Source organism: Balaenoptera borealis (assembly GCF_965194805.1).
Source record: "Balaenoptera borealis genome assembly, chromosome: 3".
Lineage (NCBI taxonomy): Eukaryota > Metazoa > Chordata > Mammalia > Artiodactyla > Balaenopteridae > Balaenoptera > Balaenoptera borealis.
In genome coordinates this window covers 93,900,499-93,927,229 of record NC_138866.1, presented here as the reverse complement: position 1 = coordinate 93,927,229, position 26,731 = coordinate 93,900,499, and the positions used below count along the sequence as shown (strand labels likewise).

The following is a 26,731-nucleotide window of genomic DNA, read 5'->3' as shown; positions in this document are numbered from 1 at the left end:
TAGTTTCTGTACCTGCTTGCAGGGAATGGTGTTCACTGACTTTCTCATCAGCTTTTCCAACCAAGGTATCATCATTTGGTACAGCACACGTCTCACCTAAAAGAACAACAACAACGATAATCAGAGCAAACTAGTTGGCACAGTGAGATTTGTATAACTTTATAACTGGTTACACATCCTCAATCCAGACTCTAGTTCCATAAGCATCCTTTACAATAGGCTCACCGAGGTTTTTGCTCGCTTGCTTTTAAGCACCAAGTCATACACTTCCAAATTTTTTCCCCTCCCTGGGGAGTTCCTAACAAGCATTCCATGACCATAGTTGCTAACATACTACAATCAGGCAAATGTCACCTGAGTCAGCCATCCAAGCCCTGAGCAACCTGGGAGAAAGACAGGCTTACTGACATGTTCCTGGCCCCTCTGGGCCAGTGGGAATCTATCACAGTCTGCATTTTTCTGGAGGGACTTTCACTTTCAGGGAAGCTGATGGGGATGAGGGAGCAGTCTCATGATGGGGTGACCCACTTTACCCTGTCTTCCTGAACTGCCAGGGAGTAGAATCACAGAGGAAGAAGGAGCCTAGAGGCAGCCCAGCACAGAGAGATTTGAGCCTCTTCCCACCCCATTTCCCACCTGTTTCTGCTTGAAGGCCTGTGGGACCCAGGTCCTTGAGGGGCACCTGATTCATAGTTGGTTTGAGGCTACAACTGAGCTCAAATTCATCCTCCTTGGCTTGTCATTGTTCCCCTTAGCAAACAGGCTTAATTCAGACCTTTGGTGGAGAGGTGGCTCGGGGTGGCAGAAGTAGGACAGGAGGCAGGGAGGAATATGGTCAGTGTGAAGACGAGAGGGAGTGGACTGCCTGGGGGTAAGGACCCCCTACCTGGGGGCAGGTCGGGGCAAATCAGGCTTTCTGAGAAAGGCCAGGCCCACTTCCCTAGACAAATTCTGAGGATTTCCAATCACCCTGTGGTTGCTTGATAGAAAGGAGCACCTCCACTGTCACTAAGGAAACTCACAGAATAAACTAGAGAGGTTTCTTTATCAGCAAAATAAGGAGGCAGGACCCTCCGCAGTCTCTAATCTTCCTTCAGCTGGATATGAGCCTGTGTCTCTCTGAAGCCCTTTGTCACCCGACGAGAGCAGTCTCAGGATCTGTTAGACTCCCCCCCACGCAATGCTGCCGTCCTGGGTTTCGTCTGGAGTTTCCGCTTAGGGGATTGGGCTTCGCACAAGAGGGGGACAGAGAGACCCTCCCATTCTTAGTCTGAAGAAAAGGCCCTCGTTAAATCATGTAGCGCCCACCAGCTTCTAAGGCTGTGGGAGTGGGATGGGGGTTAAAGAAAGGGAGTTGGAGCAGGAGAGAGGGTCAAGTTCAGATGCTGGGTGCAACGAGGACTCATTTCCAGGAGGAAAAGTGGAAGATAACGGCCTCTCTTTTAAAGCAGTTTTCACAACCCTGGAGCCCATCCCCTGCAGACCAGCCTCTTGGTAGACAGGCAAGGTGGAGGAGAGCACCTCTCCAGCACCCTTCTCACTGCTGACAGAGCCTCTGGCAAATCAGAATTCCCAAAGAGCAAGGTCAGACCTCCCCTCTGCTCAGGGGAAGGTTCCCACTGAGCTCACAATCCAAGGGAGGCTGAACAAAGGGTGATGCTAATGGAGGGGGTGGCACTGACCCGGGGTGGGAGCAGCTCTGCGGTGATTTAACAGCCAGCTAACTGCTGGGGAGGACTGTAAGCAGGCTCCATTTACTGGGGGTGGTAACATCTTTGAAAGCTCAGATTCACCCACTCTGACTGTGTGTGCTCCCCAAATGTCTTCCAGAAACAACAGTGCACCAGACAGAATGAGAGACTGTTTAGGAAAGTGGCAATGAAATCCATGGCAAGTGACAAAGAAACTCCAGTCAGGACCCTCCTCTCTGCCAGGGAGCAAGGCATCAAGTTGTGCTTTCTCACGGCCTAAGTTAGGTGAATTAGTCCCTGGTCACCACTGTGGGGAGAAGTTCTAGCTCTACCCTAGAAGGATTTCCCATTAATATGGCCCTTGATTTCTCCTTAGCTTTCAACCCCATGGCCACCCCTGTAACAACTGGCCGAAGAACAAACCGTCCAGGCCTGCCAGAGATCAGGTGTCCCTTGGCCTTGACTGGCTTATTCTCAAAGTGTGGACTTCCGTCTCCGAAAGAAGATGCTCTAAGCAGGGGCTTTACAGGCAGGCACATCTGGGTTTGAATCCTAGCTCTGTCACTTACTAACTGAGTGATCGTGGACAGGCTATGTAGTTCCTCGGGGTTTCAGCTTTGTATCTGTAAACTGGTAAGAATACGACTCTTATGTCATAGGACTGTTGTAGAATTAAATGAACTGAGCACTTAGCCCTGTGCCTGGAACATCAACATTAGTGGTGGTGATGGTAGTACTGGGGTGTTGTGGGAAGTTAGCTGATCTGAATCTCCCCATCATCTCCATCTCCCCAGCATCAGTCAAGCCCTTCATGCTCCAGGGATGGCGGATCTGGCATGGAGGAGCAAAGAGTCTGGTGATAAGTGAAGGGAGAGGGATGAGGCCAGGGGGTGGGAGGCCCAATTCTAAACCTGCCACCAGTCCTCACCCCAGGCAGACTGCTCAGGCCTCCCAGGAACATGTTGCAAGGGGGGAACACTCGCTTTGGGCAAAATTTCCCTCTGTTTAAAACAAATCTGGTCACAAAGCCTGGGTGAAGCCTGAGAGTTTGGGATCATTAACTGAAGAGGTGGTTCCCTGGGGAAGGGGTGGGTGACCTGGGCACTGGCCGTTGAACATGTTTGGCTGCCGAGGGCCTTTGGATCTTCTGCTTCCGGGGGGCCCTGGGGGACCCGGAGGGCCCGGGGGCCCAGGTGGGCCGGGTGGGCCTTGGTCACCTTTGGCACCTGGAGAAAGAGAGAGAGAAGCAGGGATGGGGGTTGATTAAAGAGCCATAGGCAGAGATGGGCTTCACACAAGAGAGAAGGGGACCCAGCATCTCCAGGAAGGCTTGCTGAGTCCCCCTTGCCAGACATAGCTGTCCTCCAGCACTTGTTCACACAGAGTCGAGGGAGCACCCATAGCAGGTGCTGAGTTCCAACTATGTGTCAGGAACTGTGCTAGGAATTTTATAAATCTCCTCCCCTTTGTCCTTCTCAGCCACTCTGTGAGATAGTATCAGCGGTTCCTCAGTGACCCGAGTCTCAGGGAAGTTCAGTGCTTTGCCCCAGGTCACAACTGGAATAGAGCTGGGACTCACCCTTAGGGGTGTCTTGCTCCTAAGCTCATCCTTTTTTCGTTGGCTGATGTTTGGAAAGCTCAACCCTGACTACTTATTAGAATCACCCAAGGAGCTCAAACACAATTCTAATGCCTGGGCCCCATCCCAGATCAATTAGATCAAAAAATGGTGGGGAAGCTGGTCATCTGTAGTTTTAAAAACTTCCTAAGATGCTTTCAGGTATGAGAAACATGCCTCTATGTGGTAGAAGAAATCAGGGGCTCCTGTCCTGCTTTGTGACCTTGGGCAGGCAGCTTAACCCTCCGAGACTGGTTCTTCATTTCCAGATTGTCTCATACTCCCTGTCCTGACTTGTGAGAATCCATTGAAGTCATTGGGGTGAGTGCTCGGACAGTTGGATTCTCTACACATCAGCAGGTGGAATCCCTACACACTTCTAGCTTCAGGTGGCCAGTGTGGGTACAGCCCCTTGCAGGGGCCATTGGTTATGGAACTTTCATAAAGATGCCGCTAGGCTGGGATATTCAATCCTTTTGTTCTACCCTCCTTTCCTGGGCTGACTGGTGATCTAAGATCTCTTTAGCTGCCTCTTCCCAGCCCCACCAAATAAGCACTTTCAGTCGCTTTAGAGTGGGCAAGCAGGGGTCACAGAGGCTAACGGCAGGTCTAAGCCCACTGTGGAAGGGGCAGAGATCTGTAGGCAGGGCAAACACAATCCAACCCTCCTATTCCTTCTCTGCTCTCTGGCCAGAGGACACACTCAGCTCTGGCCTGTTCTCTAGAACTGGGGTACACTCAGAGATGTTGCTTTCCTGAATGGTTTGTGGTCACCCTCACTTGTTTGGTAGTATAGGGGAGTGTGGTATTCTGGATGTGTAGATTTCCCGTATAACTGAGTATAACATGACCTTATATTTTCAAAGTATATTCACATATATATGATCCTGTCAAAACACTTATTAAATTTTATGTATTTTACATGGCAACTTCCCTGTTTGTTAAACAAAGCATGCTAAACCTAATTTGATCTTTCCTTGGTGCTTTGGTCTTAGCACAGTACCTGGCAAATAGCAGGTGCTCAGTAAATTTTGAATGGCTGGATGGGCAACTGATTCAGGGTCATTGTTCTGAACACCTATCATCCTAACTTCTTGAGGACAGATATTATGTCTTAACTCATTTTCATATTCCTATTTCCAGCTACTAGCAAAATCCCTAATTCATAAATGGTGTCCTCTGATATTAAAAAATGCTTATTGAACACATTAATAGGATAGTTATGTTTTTATGGTATAAATGGTCTCCAAAGTAGCGTGCTTTTAAAATTCTTCTGCCTCTTTCCGTGCCATGACCATCAGCTGTCGCCTACTCTTTCCACCATGTAATTGTCTTTCTGAGGCTTGCTGTGCCTCCACCTCCTCCCCCATAGACAGCAATTATCTGTTTTTAACCTGGGCTGGAAACCAGAAAAAGAAGATCAGCAATGATGTCTGCCCCAATTCTATGTCAAAAGTCTTAGGATAAGGGCCTGAGGATGGCTCTAGCTCAACTCTGAAGCTGTGCTTTCTGTCTGTTGTCCTCTGAGGTATCTGAAATTGCTCGCTTACTTGTCTTGTTCTGGATTGTGCTGGATTTAATAGCTATTTAGAAAAAGGAAGCTTCCTTCATCCGAAATCCATCCAGCCATGACACTTAGACCGGCATTATCTCAACTACTCATGCTTAGATATCAGATTTGGTCTCACCAACATTGGGCTTACATGCATGGTTCTCTCCTTGTTGAAAGCACAGAACTCTAAAACATGCTGCGAAACAGATGGGCACATAAGGCAGCTAAGGAGAGAAGACCCGGAGCAGCCTTGGTACTAGAAGCCAGGCCAATTTCTGGGCCCATTCACCCTGGGAGAGAGCCTGAGCGCCAGCCCCTTACCTGAAGGAAGCACATCATTAGACACGTCCCCTTTGTCTCCTTTGTCACCCTTCTGCCCTGCTGGGCCCTCGTTTCCAGTCAAGCCCAGCTCACCAGGGTCTCCCTTTTCCCCTGGAGTTCCTGTGGCTCCAGGTGGCCCTGAGAAAAAATGATTTATTAGCCTGTTGTGCAGGAAATTCTGGCACACTAACTACTTTGTAATATTGTACTTTGTATTTTTAAGGTGAAGTAGCTTCAGAAACCAAATACATAACACTTCATAACCATTTTAGGACAGCAGCATGTTCTCAATTCATGAAAGAATAGTATCTCCAGGTGGTTCTGTTGAATTCTTTTCAGAGACATTTGGCTGGGCCAACAGGTTGGAGAGGAGTGAACCCCTAGAAGGACAGTCACAGCAAGAGCAGAAAGAAGGTAAAGCCTAATTGGAAGTCTGCCCTCCCCCACCCCACGCCCTCCTCACCCCAGCAGGAAGGACTGAGAACTCAGAGGGGTTTGTTTGGCACCATAAGGGTGGATGTTGTCCTTTGCATTATCTGGTATATTCCTCACAACATTGTAGTGGTAGGCTGGTCAGTTATCCTTACTCTCATTTTATAGAAGTTGGAACTAAGGCCTACAGGGGTTACAACTGATGCTGAGTGAGAAGCAAAAATCTTGATTCCAACTCCAATGCCCTTTTCTGTGACATTCCAATGCAAAATGCTTTTAATCAAAGTAGCAAAACAGGTAAAGCTGCTTTAGGACAAGCATTACAAGGGATGGTGATAGTGTGAACAAAATGTAATGGAGGAAATCTCTGTCTCTGCTCACAGGGAGGCATCACTATAGGAACTACAGTCCTACCACCCACAGCTAGGAATAGTCAAGATCTATGCCGTGACTCATCTCAGCATTGTACTACAGCAGCATAGTATTCTGATGCCTGGGAGAAAGGAAGCAAACAACATGCATAATATGATTGCCTTGGCTCATAGTAGTTTCCACACAGCAGCTCAGGGAGGGGGAACCTAAACAAAGCCTAGCAATTTCACTGAGGTGAGGAGACAAAAAGTTGAGCTTGGGGAGATAAAGGTGGCTAGCATTCATGAGACAGAATATGAGAGAGGGGGTAATCATGTAGAAAGAGCTCTGGAGAACTTCAGAGGTGTTTCCTCGAGTCTTTGTCAGAGTAATAGTCTGTGCAGGGTGAAAGTCTACAAGGTAGGGAAAAGAATGAACAGAAAGCCACTCACTATACAACTCTCAGAGCTTGCACAGGGAAAGGTTCTCATTCCCACCAGTCAAAGCAGAGAGATCTCAGAATGGTGGGCTGTTAGGTCAAGTCCTTGGAAAGTCTTGTCTTAGTAGTGAGGCTAAATTAGCCCAAGAGTCAAGGCTGCTGTGGATGTACCACAACAAAGCTTAAAAACAAGCTTCAAAAGGATTAAACTGAGCAGAAAGTAGTTTAACTGCCCAGCCAAACGTCTCTAAACTGTAGTTTAAACTACTGAAAGTAGTTTAATCATTTAGTCAATGTAATGTAGCATATTAATAATTTAAGCAAGAAAAAAATTATATGACCATCTTGGTGGAGGCAGAAAAGACATTTGATAAAATTCAACACCCATTCTTAATAAAAATTCTCATCAAATGAGGAATAGAAGGGGACTTCCCTGGTGGTGCAGTGGTTAAGAATTCGCCTGCCAATGCAGGGGACACGGGTTCGAGACCTGGTCCGGGAAGATCCCACATGCCACGGAGCAACTAAGCCCGTGCACCACAACTACTGAGCCTGCTCTCTAGAGCCTGCAAGCCACAACTACTGACCCCACGCGCCACAACAACTGAGCCCGTGTGCTGCAACTACTGAATCCCTTGTGCCTAGAGCCCGTGCTCCGCAACAAGAGAAGCCGCTGCAATGAGAAGCCCACGTACCGCAACGAAGAGTAGCCCCCACTCGCCACAACCAGAGAAAGCCCACGCACAGCAATGAAGACCCAAAGCAGCCAAAAATAAATGAATAAACAAATAAAAATTTATGAAAAAAAGAAGAGGAATAGAAGGAAACTTCCTCAATCTGAAAAAGGGCATCTATGAAAAAACCTACAGCTAACATCATCCTTAATGATGAAAGACTAAATGATTTCCCCCTAAGATCAGGAAAAAGACAATGGTATCTATTCTCATCACTTTTATTTCACACTGTACTGGAGGTTCTAGCCAGTGCAGTAAAGCAAAGAAAAAGAAATAAAGGCAAACAGATTAGAAAGGATGAATTAAAATTGTCTTTATATGCAGACGACATGATTATTTATGTAGAAAATCTATAAAAAAGCTGCTAGAACTCATGAGCACCTAGGCACACTGAGAGGGAAAGTGATTACTTACTACTGTGCAAAGGTATTGCCAGATATGGATCAGTTAATACGATACCCTATTGCAGGGATCATTTGCTCATTTTGACAAGAGCCTCCTGGAGATATTGCTCAATAGAGATATTTTTCAAAGTGGCAGAGATTTCAGGCAATAGGGAAGAGCCAGAGGCATGTTTTAGTGCAAAACTTCAGTTTCTCTCCACCTCTTTAACCAAGAGGGCTTAGCATTCATTGTTTTTTCTAATTACCTTGCCAGTCCCAAGCCCCTTCTTACAGGTTCTGGCTGAGTGACTGCCCATTCACCCCTCTCCTGTGCCCCATCAACCTGGCCAATCCCCATTCTCCAATTGTCATTCTGTGCCATTGCAATTGTCCTCCCCCCAGATTTAAGACCAATTCTGAACCCTACCCCCAACTTCCTACCAGCCCCATAGGATTCCTATATAGCTGTCCCAAGAGAATCATAGAATTACAGATCGGAAGGCACCTTAGGGGTCACTTAGATTAACCTCCCATCCAACCCTGAAAGCCCCTCTCCACCACCCGATTGGCTCCTTTCAAGTCCTTGCAGCAATGCGGAGGTTATTATATCACATCACACCACAGAGAGCGCTGGAATACTCTGCACTGCCATCGGAGGCCATTATTCCCTAAAACATACATCTGGAGCTCTTAGCAGCTTTCCTTTATGCCGAGGGAATGATAAGGTCTTCCAGGTTCAAGGCACCCTACACAGACCATCCCAAGGAAGTCGGCAGTATATGAAAGAAACTTAAAGTGTTGATCACTGTTAAAAAATGTGGTGAACAAAGAAACATTCACCAGATTTCAGCCAACTACTAAAAAAAAACTCAATGGAAACCATGCAATTCAGCTGTAGATGGGGGTCAGAAGCCCCCGGTTCCCTGCCTCTGCCAGGGGTGATCTTGGGTGTCACCTTGTACTGATGGAGTTGCTGGGGACACAGTGGAAGAGGATGTGAAGAAGAGCAGGGACCTCTCTTAATCAGGGACCTCTGCATGAGCACACGTTCTTTTGTCAGTATTTTAAATAGGCAATTTAGCACATTATCTGAAGGACACAAAAGAGAACGTTGCCATAGTGTCCAGCCAGCACAATGCGCCGAGTATAACTGATACCTTCTAAAGGTGTCACATGACCTACATTCAGCAATGCTCAGGGAAATGGTATCTTCTAGTTACTTAAGGGGTTTCTTTTTTCAGGCATTTATTCTAGTCACAAAGAGCCTCTCTGCATCATCGTTTGATTTCCCCTTCTTTTCTTTTATTCCTTCCTCTTATGCATTTTTCCCCCTTTCTCAAAAAGGCAAGGTGTGAAATAGAAAAATGTTCATACTGTAATGCAGCTGTTATAATGCAGCCTGCACAGGGGCAGGTGTTTAAAGCTCAGGATACTAAGGACCTTTGCTTATGGATGTATTCTGACTCTCAGCTGTGTGTGCATGATAATTTTTAAGCTTTCATTAAGAAAGGGTAGGGGATGTTTTGTCTACGTACCGTCTTTGCTGCCTCCACAAAGTTTTCCCTTGTCTTGCTTGGTGAAACCACCTTGGCCACGCACAGAAGTATACCGCCACGTCATCAGAGGACTTGAATGTGGCACTTTCTACCTTCCCCTGACTCAGCTGTGCACAGGGACACTGTTAAACATTGTGTGGCCTGGACCCTGGCATTGTTGTCCCGTGATTCCTGGCAGGCTTTGAGTCAGCACATTCTGCCAGGGAAGAAAGGCCAGATTCCTCTTGTTTCGCTCGGGCGCTGGGTGTGGCTTTCTGCTATTTTCCTTCCCCAGTGGTGCCCACTCAAAACAAGCTGTTTTCCCAGCTTTAGAGTTTGGGGTTGTGTGACCAGCTGGGGTCAACGCCATCATCTTCACTGCAAGGGGTGAGGGAGGACATCTTATTTTTGGCAGGACCATCTGTCTCCGACTGAGGCAGAGGAAAGGGAGCCGAGGGTGTTGGGCAAAACCCAGACCCAAGACTGGGATGAATAAGGAGGAGGGCGTTTACTTCTGTTTTGGTGGAGATTCGATTCTTAGAGAAGACACTGAGGCATTAACTCAAGTAAGAAAGTGAGAGGCAGATGGAGAGAAAGAAAAGGCTTGGTTTTGAGGCATAGCACGTCAAACTTCGAAAAAGACGCTAGTTGCAAAATTGACAACATGTAAGTCCAATTCTTCTCTCTAAATCTAAGTCGGTGTTTTCAAATAAATACAGGCATTTCCACTCAGATTTCCTTCCTCACCCTTGGAAACAACAACAACAGTAATATCTAACACTAACATAGCACTTGCTATGTGTCAGGCCCTATTCTAAGCACTTTATATATATATATTAATTAATTTAATCTTCCTAACAACACTATGAGGCAGATACTATGACTGTTCTCATTTTACAGATAAGGAAACAGAGTGATTAAGTAACTTGCCCAAGTGCACACAGCTAGTAAGCGGAAGATCTGGGACCCAAACCAAGACTTCAAGCTCTGGCTCTGGCCTACTGCACCCTTGTTCTTAGCATCCCTAAAGTCAGACACTGAGGGTTATCTTCGTATTTCAATATCCCGGAAACAGCTGTTGGTCTAAAGCTCTAAACTCTGGTTTCGTCAGGTTAGTCTTCTTCTCAAGAGCCCACAGTGGCTCCCGGTGGCCTCCTGCAGACATGGAGCTGAAGGCCCTGACCCCACACCAGGCTCACCTGGGTCCCCTCTTATACGCAGGGGCAACCTCCTTAGAAGTTCCTCCGAGCGTGGCTTTTCTGTTCTCCCCCTGCAATGCCCTCCCCATCTCCCCTCTGTTTGTCTCCAAGATGTTGATCACACTTGTCTCTCTTGTCCTTTACACTTGTCTCTACTGTACAATCCGTCCTCTACACTGGATCCTATTTGTTCATTATCTGCACAGGAAAGTTCAGATTTTTCTACCAGCAGTATTCTCTGCTGTGTAGTATAAAGCATCTTCATATCAGAATAACCAGTTATTGAATTCATCCTGGATATACACTATATCTTCTCTTTCAACAGGACTGTAAGCTCTTATGGACAGAAACTATGTTCTATTCTTCTCATTCATGCATTCCTTCATTTTTCACTCATTAATTACTTACTGAGCCTCAGCTGGGGTTGGCTGAGAGCTATGCCAAATAATAGTCTCTCTTTCATAGGCAAACACTAGAGCAGGCTGTTTAAAAACCAGAAGCCATGCTAGAGTTGTTGGAAGACAACCTCTTTAGAGTACAGAGGAGACCAAGGCCCGATGAGGGACTGACCCGCCCAAGGCCTCAGAGCCAGTCGGGGTTCGAGGCAGGTGCTCCCGGAACTCCTTTCCTGGCTCCCCTCTGCCAGGAGAGCAGGGACCATTCTGCCTGCCTGACAGGTTAGTACTCATTGAACTGTGCGTTCCTGCACACGTCCTGCGGGCCTCTCGGAAGGGCTGGCGCTCTCCCACCCTCCCGGGAAGACTCAGGGTCAGACTCAGCATCATCCTTCGACAATTAACAGCACTAGCTCCCGAGGCCCAGCCTTCCTTCCCTCGGCTCCTGCTCTGCGGCACCTCCAGTAACGCCACTCTCACAGCTTGGGCCCAACCCCCTTGAGCCTAGACGTTTAGTGCAGTCGTGTTTAAGAGCAGGAGTCCAGGAGTCAGAGAGGCCTGGGTTCAAGTCCCGCCTCCTCCACTTATTAGCTTTTGGACATTAGACAAGTTATGTCCATTAGTTCAACCATGACTTGATTGTCCTCTTTCGCTGGCTGTTCCAGGCTCTGGAGGTTGAGTCTAAGCGAGAGTGACATGGCCTGGTTCTCAAGGACCTCACGTTCTCCCTAGGGAGTCAGACCATCAGCATATCAACAGGCAACGCTGGGAGAGAATTTCAGGGAGGGATATGTTATTGGAAAAGAGCAGGAAATGTGACTGAGTTGCTGAGGCAGGTGCCAGACACAGAGGTCAGGGACAATCTTGAAGAGGAGGTGGCTTATAAGCTGAGATCTGCTCTGTGGGAAGGACGGGCCTCAAGAAGGGCCGGGCCACAACAGTGCAAAGGCCCTGGGACAAGGGTGGGCCTGACCTGTTTGGAAAACAGAAAGATAAGGTTTCTTCATCTGGGAAAAATACGGCTGGTAAAAATACCCATCTCCTTGGGGTTGTTGTGAAGACTAAATGAGGTGAGTGTAGAGAGGACTTAGTAGCGTGCCTGACAGTAAATGTCAGCTATTTACTATTGTTCAGAGGATCACTGCTAGAGGGCACGGTCCAGCCTAACCCTGTCCTATCTCTGTGGAACACAGTCTCTTTTTCCTGATTTTGGTAATAGCACTTGTTGTTCCCTCTTTCTGGAATGCACACCCACTCCTCCCTTCTCCCACCCCTTGCCTGGCAAACCACTAACAATCCTGGAACTCTCAGCTGAAATGACGGCCCTTCCTTCTCCACAGCCATGACCCTGGCCCAGCAAGTCACATCCTGCATGAGACCCTGTGGCTGACAGAGAGACCCAGACCACTAACCTGAAGGCTCTGGAAGGGCCTGGCCCCCGCCTCCCATCTCACCTTGCTGCATGCCCCCTCCCCCAGCTGCCCCAGCAGGGCCTTGGCAGGTGTGTGCACTCCACCTGGACCACCCTCTGCCTCGCCCTCATCCCTCAGGTCTGACCTCAGACATTACCTCCCGACCCGCCCTCTCTGCACTGTAGCTTATAACACCCTGTTCTTTCCTTCAAATGTGCACCTCACATTGTGATTACAGATGTATTTGTGTTGACTATTTATGTCTGCCTCCCCACCAAAGATGGAAAGTTCCACAATAGGGGCTACGTCTATATTGTTTCCCCACTAGTACTTGGAACCCTCTCAGTAAGTATTTGCTGATGAATGTTCCCATCGTCTCCTGGTGTTCTTCCTGCTGCTCAGTCTGTCCTTGGCCTCATTTGCTGGCTCCTCCCCTCCTACTTGGTCACTAGATGCTGTTACTTCTCAGGGCTTGACCCAGGCTCTCCTCTGCTAGTAGCTCCCTCCCTAAGGGACTGCATCCTGGCCCACAAGCCCACTGCCTTGGGTGACGCCCTAATGTATACCTCTAGCCCAGGGGTCTTCTCCAACTGCAGACCTGCATCTTCAAGGCCCCCTGACACCTCCTCCTGGATGTTTCAAGGTATTTCAGACTCAGCACATCCCATGCTGAGCCATGACTGTCTCCCTGGACCTGAGTCAGTCTAGGGCCCCTCACCTCAGGGAAGAGCAGTCAGGCAGGATGAAAATCTCACAGTCAGTCTTGGTGGTCCCTTCCCCTTCCTTCTCATATCCACCTTCCCCCAAGTCCTGTTGATTTCACCCCCAAATATCACTCAGCTCATCGGCCTTTGCCCACCCCACCTGTATCCCTTCTGCCCTCATGCTGAGTAGCTTCTGCCCTGTTTCCCTAACAGCAGCACTTGTGCGCTCGCTCCAGTGTGTCCCCCACCAGCAGCAGCGGGGGTATTACAGAAAGGCAGATCTGATCATGTCACTCTCCTACTTGAAACCCCTTCGTGGCTTCTCATGGCTCCCAGAATAGAGCCAATTCCCCTCTGTGGCCCTGCCAGCTCTGGTCCCTCCTCCCACTCCCTGCAATTCTGTTGATTGCTGGGTGGGATGGGAATCCACCCTGGGCTCAGGAAGGGAGCAGGGGAGGGAAAGCATAGCTGTGCGGCTTTGGCAGGGTGACGGGGACAGCACAGCCCTTGCTCTGGAGTCGGATGGTCCAGGCTAGAGTCTGAGCTGGCCGAGGGCTGAGCAATGCTTCCAACAACCTATTCATAGAGCTAGCCTTTTCAAAGCCTCCTCCTTTCCCTCCTGCAGGCTCCTTTGTGTGGCTGCCAGTGAGGTGTGCAGGGCAGGTGTCTGAGTACAAACCCCAGTTCTTAAAATGCTCAGGGCTAACCTGATTCGGTCTTGTTACCTCTCTGGTTTCAACTTGACCATGCTCACTTCTCATCCTTTCTGTCCGGCTACGCTGGCTTCCCTGCTGCTCCTCAGCGTCTGCAGGCACACTGGACCTACAGGCTCCGCTGGAACCCTCTCCCCCAGACAGTCCGCCACCTGCGCTCTCCTCTCCTCCAGGTGTCTGCTCAAAGGTCCCTTCTCAGGGGGCCTCACCTGGCCTCCCAGTCTACAGTCACGCCCCACCCTACACACTTCCTATCCCCTCCCCTTGCTCTATTTTTCTCTTTAGCACTTAGCACCGCGTAACAGACAATATATTCTACTTATTTATCTTGTTCATTGTCCATCTGCCCAGACTAGGATGTCAGCCTCATGAGGGCAGAGATTTTGTCAGCTTTTTCATTTCTGGATCTCCAGCATCTAGAATAACACCTGCCACATAAATACGTCTTATAGAAATAAATAGACTTTTTCTTTTCTGCCCTCACTGGGTTGTGGGCTGCATGCTAAGCATATCTCTTCAAAGCTAGAGATCTGTCTCAGACCTTTTTGGAGCTACCCCTTTCTCACCTGACCCACATCCAGTGCTGTATGGTGGTCCCTCCCCCTCACTGTTGGCTCTCATAATACTCATTACTGAATCCTCAGGACCAGATCACATTTCTGGGGTCTTTCTGGGATAAACCAAGTGCCTGAACACTGACGGTCATCATTAATTGATGCTGATATTCATTTATAATTATAGTTATTATCTGACATGTAAGGGTCCATTCTGCTCTGCAGTTCTGGCTGTAACTGCTGGACTTCTGGGGATGGAGTTGACATGGGCTGCGTGGGCCCATTTTCACAGAGGCTGCCCCTGGGAACACAGGTATGCAGGCTTTTGGCAAGTGGCAGAGCCCCTCAACAATTTTCTCCCTTTCCACTGGCTCTCACTCAAATTGTTTAAGAGCAGAAACACTGGAAGGGGTTCCTGTGTTGTCTGGAAGAGTTGTTCTAGTGGTTCTTCTAAACTGGGGCCTGTCCAGGTGAGTTGGGGCAGTGTAACCAAGAGATTGAAAATAAATAAGAGAGTCGGTGGAGCCTCCACCCTCAGCTGCGGCTAAGAACCAGGCCTTCCTCAAAGCGCCCTGAGGAGTCTCTAACCCCTGCCCTCACGCCTCCACTGTGCCATGTGCCAGCTCTCTTCAGGTGACTCTGCCCCGGCCTTCCCCATGGACTTCCCAGGACTGGTGCTCAGAGCCCCTCAGAACTCGCCCTGCCCCAGCCTCCAACCCCCAGACCCTGCCAGGCCCTAGCTGAGCCCCTGCTGGTCACTGCTCCCTGACACATCTGACACCTTGGTGTTTCCAGGTCTTTGCTTGGGTGGTGGCAATGCCACCACTCACAGCAGGGCAGAGGAGGTCTCTCAGAGATGCCAGCCACATCTTCTTAATAGTTCTGTGACCCCTGGACAGGAGACCCTGACAGCTGGGACCACACAACCTGAGTGTCAGCCTGGATGCTGCCTTCCTACTCAAATCATTCTAGTGATTCCTCCAGCCAGGAAAACCTAGGGGTCAATATCAGTCAACTGATTTTCAGTCAAACATAAAAATTTACTGGGCAGGAGGAGGCGGTGAGAGGGTCGGGCAGGAACGACACTTGAAAGAACTTGGGATACCAGCACAGACAGCCTTCACAGCCCGTGTAGTGGCCCTCCCCAGGACTGCTCACTCCTGCCCCTTCCATCTGTCTGTCTGCATCAGAGCAAGCAGAGGAGTGGACATCAGCTCTCAGGTATACTGCTTCTCTCAGGCAGACTGGATATAAATCTTATTGGGGTTGGACCAAAGAGAAGGCCCTTGCCGCCCCAGAACACAGCAGCTTCCAGGCAAGCATTAACCAGCCTTGCATTCAGAGATGCAGCACTTTTCCCCCACTGCACCAGCTTTGGTTCATCCCAAATGCAATAATAGAGACAAAAAACAAGGAAATGAATTAGAAGAGTGACAAAATACCCATTTTTCCTCTTTTTCCATTTGCTCCTTTTTCGCCTTTTGGGCCCTGGGGACCAGGCTGTCCATCTGATCCGTTGTGTCCTGGTAACCCACCAATTCCTGGAGGTCCTGCATCAAAACACGGGAAATGGGAACATTTAAAAAAATCTTCACAGAAGTTAACATGATTTCCTTTAGCCAGTGAAACTGGCCAGGCATTGACGCCTCTTCCAGATCTTCTCCTGCTTCTTCCTTTCTTTCTCTACCTTCCCTGCCCCCGCCTGAAGCAGTGACAGGTGGCGAATGGTGACAGCAAGTTCTCAAGTGGGAGGGAACAGGAGAGCTGGTGATTGGGGCAGAGAGAAGGAGGGGGACACAGTGATAGTCAAGGTTGCCTTCAGACTCTTCTTCCTTCCCTGCTTCAGTCCCTTCTGAGTGATCCTGGGGAGCCAGCCACCCATATCCTTCCCATGAACTTGGAAAAATCCATGGGTCCTTACCTGCTGGGCCAGGTGGTCCTACAACAGAAAAAAAAATTTAGATGGTAAACCACAGATGGAAGAAAGTGAAGCCAACACCACAACCCAAAAAACAAAGAGCACCTTCCCCCTCTTAAAACGTACTAACCATCTATGGGCCCTAAGGAACCGCCCCATGCCTTTTACTTAGAACTCAGTATATTTGCCCAAAGATTCTAAGAAACAATTCAACAAAGACCCATTTGCCAATCAAAACCACTTTTGCTTAAGTTCCAATGGACTAAGAATAATTTCTAAGTGGCTTCACTATAGACTCATAAATCAGTCATCTCTCAAGCAATCAACTTAATTAAATGAGGTTTGGTGACAATGTGGGTGGGCACTAGTGCAGCCCTGGCAAAGGTAGGTGTCAGGAAGTGCTGCTTTTGCATGGCTGAGATCCAGCTGTCCCAGGAGCAGCCCCAAATACGCTCATCCAGCCAGCCTGTCTCCTCTAGGCCGCCAAGGGGAATTGAGAGCAGAAGCTGGTTTGCTTGGTCTCTATTTTGTTGCATAAAATAGCCTGAGAAAACTTGAGGGCCCAGATCAGGTAACAGATACCTTTCTTAGTGTGTAATTACCCAAGGATCTAAGGGGTTCAGGTGAATAACTTACACATAATCTAACACAATAATTTTGCTTCCACAAATAGCCTTAGTGACAATTATTCCATTTAAGCACTCGGACAAGCCAGTGAGGTCATGACATGAACAGTTGAGGGTCTTTTGCTTCTCCGGACCACATATAACAATCACCAATGTTGGAGTGGGTAGGTCTTTCTAAAGATCCAAGCCTGTGACTCTTCAGAAAACCACCATTTATACTGATGAATCTAGTGGCAGGGCAAGAATAAAGATGCAGATGTAGAGAATGGACTTGAGGACACAGTGGGAGAAGGGTAAGCTGGGACGAAGTGAGAGAGTAGCACTGACATATATATACTACCAAATGTAAAATGGATGGTTAGTAGAAAGCTGCTGCATAGCACAGGGAGATCAGCTCGATGCTTTGTGACGACCTAGAGGGGTGGCATAGGGAGGGTGGGAGGGAGGCTCAAGAAGGAGGGGATATGGGGGTATAGGTATACATATAGCTGATTCACTTTCTTGTACAGCAGAAACTAACACATACAACATTGAATAGCAGTTATACTCCAATAAAGATATCTATATATACACATATATATATCTATATATATATATAAAAGAAAACCACCATTTACAAAGCACTTCTGTGTGCACCACAATCTTCCCATAAGTAGAAATCTTTTTTTTTTTTATATTTATGTATTTATTTATTTATTTATGGCTGTGTTGGGTCTTCGTTTCTGTGCGAGGGCTTTCTCCATTTGCGGCAAGCGGGGGCCACTCTTCATCGCGGTGCGCGGGCCTCTTCACCATTGTGGCCTCTCTTGCTGTGGAGCACGGGCTCCAGACGCGCAGGCTCAGTAATTGTGGCTCACGGGCCCAGTTGCTCCGCGGCATGTGGGATCTTCCCAGGCCAGGGCTCGAACCCGTGTGCCCTGCACTGGCAGGCAGACTCTCAACCACTGCGCCACCAGGGAAGCCCTCCCATAAGTAGAAATCTTGATCCTTGTGTCTGCTGTGTTTACGACCTATCTGAGGAAGGTGAATACTTTGAAACCACAATGAGATGAGGGAGCTACAGAGAAGCAAACCCCTACAGAGGTGCCAGGGAAGTCTGGGCACATGGCAGTCGGAGAAGGCTCTCAGAGAGAGTGAGCCTTGAGCTGTGGCTCTGAAGACACAGTGGCCTGACATGGCTGCAGGGGTGAGGGCTGGGCATCCCATGCAGGAGACCAGCTGGAGAAAAGGTACAGGGGTGGGAGCTTGCGTGATTCAGGGTGAGAGAAAGGAGGAAGAATGGCTCAGCGGGAGTGTGTAGAGATGAGGCTGAAGTGTGTTCTTGGCAGAGGGATGTGGGGCAGCAGCACTTGAAGACCAAGTGGAGGGGTGTAGACGGTATGTGCCAGGCAGTGCGGAGCTACAGTAGATTGATTCTTAAGCAGGGGGGGATGACACTGAAATCAGCGTGTGTTTGATATCCTCTCTGTAGATGGATATGGAATAGAACTAGGGAGTGAGATGAGAGAGAGAAAGAGACAGGGAAGGAAGGGGGTGGGGCAGGGAGAAAATATCCAGAGGATCTTTGTAGTTAAAGTTTGGGACAAGGTTGTGGATAAATGCGGTTGGTGACTGTAGAGTTCTAGAGGGAGCTAGACATTCGAGAGGTATTTCAGCAGAAGAATGGGCAGGACATGTCCATGTCTGATTGGGTAGGAGACAGCTGAGGAGGCCTCTCAGACGACTGAGCCTGGATACTGATGAGCCTATTTGACAGACATGAAAACTTTGGGAAGAATACGTGTTTGAAGGTATGCTTTCAGTACATACAGTCCTATGTTGGGCAAAAATGATTTGCTGAAAACAGCACGGCATTTTCTAGGGTCAGTGTAGCCTGTAGTCAGTGTGGTCAGTTTACCGCCAGATGGCGCACACATGCCCTGGTAAGGAGGTGATATGGCCCTTTGAGAGCTGTCAGAAGAAATCAATCAATCGTCAGTCCCGACTGCAGATGGAGCCAAATTCAGATGTGCAGATTGGTAGAAAAAGGTAAACAAGCAAGAATCAACTGTATATAGTAGGTTTCAAGAGTTCTCAGGGAGGGATACATTGGGAGATTGGGACTGACATATACACATTACTCTATATAAAATAGATAACTAATAAGAACCTCCTGTATAGCACAGGGAACTCTACTCCATATTCTGTAATGATCTATATGGGAAAAGAATCTAAAAAAGAGTGGATATATGTATACACATAACTGATTTACTTTGCTGTACAGCAGAAACTAACACAACATTGTAAATCAACTATACTCCAATAAAAATTAATTTAAAAAAAAGGACAGTCCAATAACCATTTCCATGCAGTGGAGTATTGGAAAGAGGTCCTGGCTGGAGCTGTATACTTAGGACACATTAGTTATGGCCAAGGGTATCACTATGATGAAGTGTTTAGATTAGGGTTTCTTGACACTGACCTGAGATCCTTGATACCCTATGGCTACAGTTTTTACACATTTGAGGCCACAAAATCAACTAGAATGCTTGTAAAAATGCAGTTACCTGGGCCCCATCTGGAGATTCTGATTCGGTTTGGATTTAGAGTAAGGCCCAGGAACTGGCATTTTTACCAAGCACCACAGGTGTATGGGATGCAGGTGGTCCTGGGTCCCCTCGACCTGATGTGAAAATTTTCTGGGAAAAGAGTCAGTCACTCTCCTTAAAGGGGTTCCTGACCCTAGAAATATTGGGAGCTACTAGCCTTCAGGTAAGAGTGAAATGTCTGAGCCAAATTTGGGGATGTAGAGAGGGGGACACACCCCATCTGGAGGGAGGAAGGTGATAGAAGAAGCACCAGGAAAGACAGAGAGTGTGATCTGAAGATGGAAGAGGGAAGCCAGCAGGTCTCATGCCTTGAAGCTAGAGAATTTCAGAAGAGAAAGGATGACAAACGGTTCCAAAGAGCTCAGGAGCAGAGTGCTACAGTGATGATGACCGTCCCAATATCCTGGGATGCCAATTGAGCTGCTCACGGCCCCTTACACCCAGAAGAAGCCCCAAATATGAGTCATTATAATAATGTCAAATGTCAAATGTGTGCCTACTAGCTATTTAGCAAACCATCTTTCAGGATGTTTTTTTAGCTCCTGACCCTTCTCCTCTTCTGGAATAACAGACCCTCTAGGAACACATGTGGGCAGCCACGTTCATGTTAACACTGTACGCAGGGCTGTTTCCTGGGCCTGCCAGCAGTGCAGCTACACAGGACTGCATGCTAAGAAGGGAGCTCCCTGCTTGGGTTTAAATGCTCTGCAGTTGCCGTTTGGACATTGTTTTTTTTTTTTTTTTTTTTTAACATCTTTATTGGAGTATAATTGCTTTACAATGGTGTGTTAGTTTCTGCTTTATAACAAAGTAAATCAGTTATACATATACATATGTTCCCATATCTCTTCCCTCTTGGGTCTCCCTCCCTCCCACCCTCCCTATCCCACCCCTCTAGGTGGTCACAAAGCACCGAGCTGATCTCCCTGTGCTATGCGGCTGCTTCCCACTAGCTATCTATTTTACGTTTGGTAGTGTATATACGTCCATGCCACTCTCTCACTTTGTCACAGCTTACCCCTCCCCCTCCCCATATCCTCAAGTCCATTCTCTAGTAGGTCTGTGTCTTTATTCCCGTCTTACCCCTAGGTTCTTCATGACCTTTTTTGCTTTTTTCTTAGATCGTTTGGACAATCTTAATCATTTTTTCTTTGAATTTGTGCTTTGTAAGTGAAGTCTGATGGGACAGTGGAGCATGGCCCGGGGCTTTGAGTCTTGATTTATATGTGGCCCTGCCTCCTATCTCCTCCCTGCCTCCCCAGGACAGATTTTCCCCTGCCTGCTCCTGTGCCCCTTGAGGTGTCCTCCCCACTCCCTGCCCCATCAGTGACTGCTGCCACCTGCCACCCCAGTGGGGGCCCAGGCTCGAGTGCAGGGGAGGCTAGGGTTGGATGTGTGCCCTGCGTGCTTTTGTCCCAGGGAGCCCCTGTGCCTGTGAGGGTGTGTACTCATGCGGTGAGTATCCCATGCCTCAAGGAGTACGACATTAAGTAGCAAATAAAAAGCCCCACCATGGCAGGTCAAGAGAGGTTGTGGAAGAAAGGAAAAAGCCTTTTTCCTGCTTCATGAACAAGGGACCCTGCATTTTCATTTTGCACTGGGCCCTGCAAATGGCTCTGATTACCCCACCCAACACTCCTAGCTGGAGTTGATTAGAATTGGGTAGATACGTGATAGGAGCTGAACCACTTAGATTTTTTTCTCCTTGCAATCTAAAGTTGACCCACAATGCCCCTACTTATGTGAAGTAGAGGTCTGTGGATGGCCATGCACAGTGAAAAATGTCAGTCTGCAGGGAGAAGAAAATGAAGGAGAGAGAAGCAGAGATGAGGGACTGGGTGTCTGCTAGAGAGTCAGAAAGGCTGAGAGAGGAGCTGTGTGGGTTCCCAGTGGCTTTCCAGTTCCTGGCTCCAGCCCCCTGGGTCAGGCTGCTTCCCCTGCCCTCCTGGTCTGTCTGTGAGATACCCTTCTGTCTCATGAGGAAAGCTTTGTTTTCACCAGACTGGGTTTCATTGTCATCTTCCTGGACCCACAGACAGATTGCGTTTCCCTGCCTTCCTTCCATGGTGGGGGTGGGGAAGTGAGATACCTCCAGACCTGACCTTTTAAAGCACCCAGTGGGTGCCATCCTTTGTTCCCCTCTCTTCCCTTGGGAGTGATCTTGGTGCCTGGTGCTCAGATGATGAAGCTACGAGACGGCAGCACTTGGCTCTCTGAGTTTCCAGAACTGCGTAGGAGAGTCACCCAAATTTCGCTGGACTTCGTGGAGTGGGAAATAAGCCTTTGCTGTGTTAAGCTGCTGAGATTTTAAGGTTTAATTGTTACCAGAGCATGGCCAAACCCAGCTTGACAAACACATCCCTCTATCTTTTTAATAATTTATAACCTCTCACCCGCTTTTCCTCAGATAAGCTCTAACGGGTTCCTGCTACAAGCAAACAGTAGAATCTTAATTGAGACAGGATATATAGGCACCAGAGTTATGGAGAGTGAATAATAAAGAAGTGTAAGTGTAAGTCTCACTCCCTGTCTTCAAGGGCAGGCGCTGGCCAGTGGCTAACGCTACAGGCTTCTGGAAAACCTGACTCCTTGGATCCTCCCACCACAGCCATTCCAAGTCATAGGAGAAGATGCTTATCTCTAATTTCCTTTTAGTAGCCTCTGCTTTCCCCCTGGGATGGTATCAGAACTGATGTTGCCTGACCCAAGTGACCTGCTTAGCACAGCAATGACCACAGAGGAAGTGGCTACACATTTCCCAAAGCCTTGCTGGTAGAGGAAAAAAAGAAGCCAAAAAATCCAAATAGATTTATCATTGCAACAAAAAGAATAAAATACATAGGAATAAACCTACCTAAGGGGACAAAAGACCTATATGCAGAAAACTATAAGACACTGAAGAAAGAAATTAAAGATGATACAAACAGATGGAGAGATATACCATGTTCTTGGATTGGAAGAATCAACATTGTGAAAATGACTATACTGCCCAAAGCAATCTACAGATTCAATGCAATCCCTATCAAACTACCAATGGCATTTTTCACAGAACTAGAACAAAAAATTTCACAGTTTGTATGGAAACACAAAAGACTCCGAATAGCCAAAGCCATCTTGAGAAAGAAAAACAGAGCTGGAGGAATCAGGTTCCCTGACTTCAAACTATAGTACAAAGCTACAGTAATCAAAACAGTATGGTACTGTCACAAAAACAGAAATATAGATCAATGGAACAGGATAGAAAGCCCAGAGATAAACCCACATACATATGGTCACCTTATCTTTGATAAAGGAGGCAAGAATAAACAATGAAGAAAATACAGCCTCTTCAATAAGTGGTGCTGGGTAAACTGGACAGCTACATGTAAAAGAATGAAATTAGAACACTCCCTAACACCATACACAAAAATAAACTCAAAATGGATTAAAGACCTAAATGTAAGGCCAGACACTATCAAACTCTTAGAGGAAAACATAGGCAGAACACTCTATGACATAAATCACAGCAAGATCCTTTTTTGACCCACCTCCTAGAGAAATGGAAATAAAAACAAAAATAAACAAATGAGACCTAATGAAACTTAAAAGCTTTTGCACAGCAAAGGAAAACATAAACAAGATGAAAAGACAACCCTAGAATGGAAGAAAATATTTGCAAACGAAGCAACTGACAAAGGATTAATCTCCAAAATATACAAGCAGCTCAGGCAACTCAATATCAAAAAAACAAACAACCCAATCCAAAAATGGGTGGAAGACCTAAACAGACATTTCTCCAAAGAAGATATACAGATTGCCAACAAACACGTGAAAGGATGCTCAACATCACTAATCATTAAAGAAGTGCAAATCAAAACCACAGTGAGGTGTCACCTCACACCAGTCAGAATGGCCATCACCAAAAATCTACAAACAATAAATGCTGGAGAGGGTGTGGAGAAAAGGGAACCCTCTTACACTGTTGGTGGGAATGTAAATTGATACAGCCACTATGGAGAACAGTATGGAGGTTCCTTAAAAAACTAAAAATAGAACTACCATATGACCCAGCAATACCCTGAGAAAACCAGAATTCAAAAAGAGTCATGTACCACAATGTTCATTGCAGCACTATTTACAGTAGTCAGGACATGGAAGCAACCTAAGTGTCCATCGACAGATTAATGGATAAAAAAGATGTGGCATATATATACAATGGAATATTACTCAGCCATAAAAAGAAACGAAATTGAGTTATTTGTAGTGAGGTGGAAGGACCTAGAGTCTGTCATACAGAGTGAAGTAAGTCAGAAAGAGAAAAACAAATACTGTATGCTAACACACATATATGGAATCTAAAAAAAAAAAAAAGGTTCTGAAGAACCTAGGGGCAGGACAGGAATAAAGATGCAGACATAGAGAATGGACTTGAGGACACGGGGAGGGGGAAGGGTAAGCTGGGACGAAGTGAGAGAGTAGCATTGACATATATACACTACCAAATGTAAAACAGCTAGCTAGTGGGAAGCAGCTGCATAGCACAGGGAGATCAGCTCGGTGCTTTGTGACCACCTGGGGGGGTGAGATAGGGAGGGTGAGAGGGAGACGCAAGAGGGAGGGGATATGGGGATATATGTATACGTATAGCTGATTTGTTATACAGCAGAAACTAACACAACATTGTAAAGCAATTATACTCCAATAAAGATGTTAAAAAAAAAAAAAAGAGAGAGACATGTCCCACAGTGTTCATCACAGCACTATTTACAATAACCAGGACATGGAAGCAACCTAAGTGTCCATCAACAGATGAATGGATAAAGAAGATGTGGCATATATATACAATGGAATATTACTCAGCCATAAAAAGAAGTGAAATTGAGTTATTTGCAGTGAGGTGGATGGACCTAGAGTCTGTCATATAGAGTGAAGTAAGTCAGAAAGAAAAACAAATACTGTATGCTAACACATATATATGGAATCTAAAAAAAAATGGTTCTGACGAACCTAGGGGCAGGACAGAAATAAAGATGTAGACGTAGAGAATGGACTTGAGGACATGGGGAGGGGGAAGGGCAAGCTGGGATGAAGTGAGAGAGTAGCATTGACATATATACACTACCAAGTGTAAAACAGATAGCTAGTGGGAAGCAGCTGCAAAGCACAGGGAGATCAGCTCTGTGCTTTGTGACCACCTAGAGGGGTGGGATAGGGAGGGTGGGAGGGAGACGCAACAGGGAGAGTATATGGGGACATATGTATAGGTATAGCTGATTCACTTTGTCATACAGCAGAAACTAACACAACATTGTAAAGCAATTATACTCCAATAATGATGTTAAAAAAAAAAAAAGTAAGGCCTGGTTCTGCTGCCATAGGAAGAGCTAGTGAAAGATGCAACTTCATAAACCTGATATTTCCAGGTCTGGAACACCTCCGAGGTCTGTAGTCTTGACTCTCTCCTACTCCTACTCCCAGCAAGAACTCCCTGGGGCTCAGGATTCATGCCAGCCACGGCTTCAGTGCCAGAGAGGAGCTCTGGCCAGAGTGGGGGTGGTCCCCTCTTTCCCTTGGGAGGCAGGCATGCTTGCCTTAAGGGATGGCCTGACAGGGTCCAAGCCCGAATCCACATTTGGAGCCCGAATCCACCAACACTAAAACAACTTGCTAGTTTGCTCAGTAAGGCCAGTTGAGTGAAAACATCATCAGCTACAGTAGCTGTTCTGAGAGTGGCCTATCCATTTGTTTACCAAAGGTTGAACTGTCTACAGCTTTGAGGCCTCAGTTCCCACCCTCTGTGTGCTGGTCCATCCTCTGCAACCACCCCTGCTGCCAGCTATTCTGCCAGTCCCAGGGCACCTGACGTGGGAAAGTATGTATCTTTCCTCACATGCCCCCATTAAACTGAAGCTTTGGTCCAATCTCATTTATTTGGTGCATTTCAACTTTGGATTATGACCATGGCAACCTTAAAAATGAGTAGAGTAGGGATGGCAAATAGGTTTTTTTGTTTGTTTTTTTGTTTTTATTTTTTTTTGGCCGCATTGGGTCCTAGTTGTGGCACGCGGGATCTTTGTTGAGGTACGCGGGCTCTTTGTTGCGGTGCATGGGCTTCTCTCTTGTTGTGGCGTGTGGGTTTTCTCTCTCTAGTTGTGGCATGCAGGTTTTCTCTTCTTTAGCTGCGGCGCACAGGCTCCAGGGTGCGTGGGCTCTGTAGTCGTGGCAGGTGGGTTCCAGAGTGCGTGGGCTCTGTAGTTTGCAGCACGCGGGCTCTCTAGTTGAGGTGTGTGAGCTCAGTAGTTGTGGCGCATGGGCTTAGTTGCCCCGTGGCATGTGGGATCTTAGTTCCCTGATGAGGAATCGAACCCGTGTCCCCTGCATTGGAAGGCAGATTCTTTACCACTGGACCACGAGGGAAGTCCCAGCAAATAGGTTTTATTTCAAGTGCCAATTCTAATCAATTAGTACAACTTTCTGCAACACCAGAAAAGAATGACCTGAGACCTGAGGCCATGCTCGGCAGCAACTGTGATCCACTATTGATGTCTGCCTGGAAATAGGATAAGAAGTGTTATCACTGGGTTGGAGTCTCATGGCTGCAAGGAGAATGGGCACTGTGGATTTCAAGCAACTCTGTTGCAACAAGCAGTTCAGCAATATTATGGTTTAGAGATTTTCCAACAAGCCCCTATATGGAGGCCACTGGAGGTGAAGAATTACCCAAGACCTGCCTTCTTCAAGATACCTGCTCTTCCAGAAGACATGCTTCTGGGGTCCCAAGGAAACCTGCGCTCAGGGGTAAGATGCATCCAGAAAACATGTCATTTGACAAACTCTGCACTAGCAAAAACCCCAGACTACTCTAGCTAGTGAACTGCCCTCACTATTCACCTGAGATGTCACCAGCTGCACAAAACTACACGGCATCTGTCTTTGTCCCCAGAGCAACCACAGCTGAGTCCTGGGAAAGGGACAGGAATGGGGTTTCATGGTCACAGCTGGACTAGCTTCAAGTCACATGCACCTGCTTTTTTAAAGATGAATCTAGTGTGGAGCTAGATCTTGTTCTCAGGCCCCAAGCCCAGGGTCTGCCCTGGCAATCCTTCCTGAAGGCATTTTCTGCAAGCTCTGGACCAAGGCTCTCTGTGCCTCTCCCCAAAGTTCCCCAATTCAGTCCTGGGTCCTGTCACCTCCCCACCCCCAATCCAGGCAGCTTGGCCTATCCCTAGGTACCTCCTTGCCTTGCAACTTGCACTTTTCACACCTAAGTTTTAATTGAAGGGCTTTCTGTGTACAAGGAGGCCCACTTTCAAGCTATCATGAAAAATGAAGAGGCTGGCATTTGAAAAGCATTTTTAGATGCCAAAGAATAACCTCCTCAACCCATTTCCAGCATAGATGCGATCCCGCCAGCCTCTCCTAAGTGGTCTTAATAGCTCCAGCCCACACTCACTGAACAGCTTGGCTCTCATTCTATCACTATAAAAATCAGAAAGGAAGAGGCTTTTCCTGTGCCTCTCAACAGGGCTTTTGTGCCTGTAATTCCATCCATTTGAGCATTTTTCTAGCGCTCATTACTGTCACACA

General features: G+C 47.4%; 1 protein-coding gene across 2 annotated transcripts in view; it reads right to left on the bottom strand.

Annotated features, from left to right (window-relative positions):
• The window catches only part of GLDN (gliomedin), a 71,535-nt gene that overhangs the window by 8,772 nt on the left and 36,032 nt on the right, over window positions 1-26,731 (bottom strand). The window contains exons 3-7 of one of the 2 annotated variants that reach the window (XM_082387924.1): window positions 15,955-15,972; window positions 15,476-15,583; window positions 5,183-5,320; window positions 2,789-2,917; window positions 13-96 (exon numbers count right to left, since the gene is read on the bottom strand). In XM_082387924.1, coding sequence (XP_082244050.1) covers window positions 13-96; window positions 2,789-2,917; window positions 5,183-5,320; window positions 15,476-15,583; window positions 15,955-15,972 — 477 coding nt within the window. The remainder of the gene's footprint in view (window positions 1-12; window positions 97-2,788; window positions 2,918-5,182; window positions 5,321-15,475; window positions 15,584-15,954; window positions 15,973-26,731) is intronic. The other variant, XM_082387925.1, reaches the window with a different exon arrangement.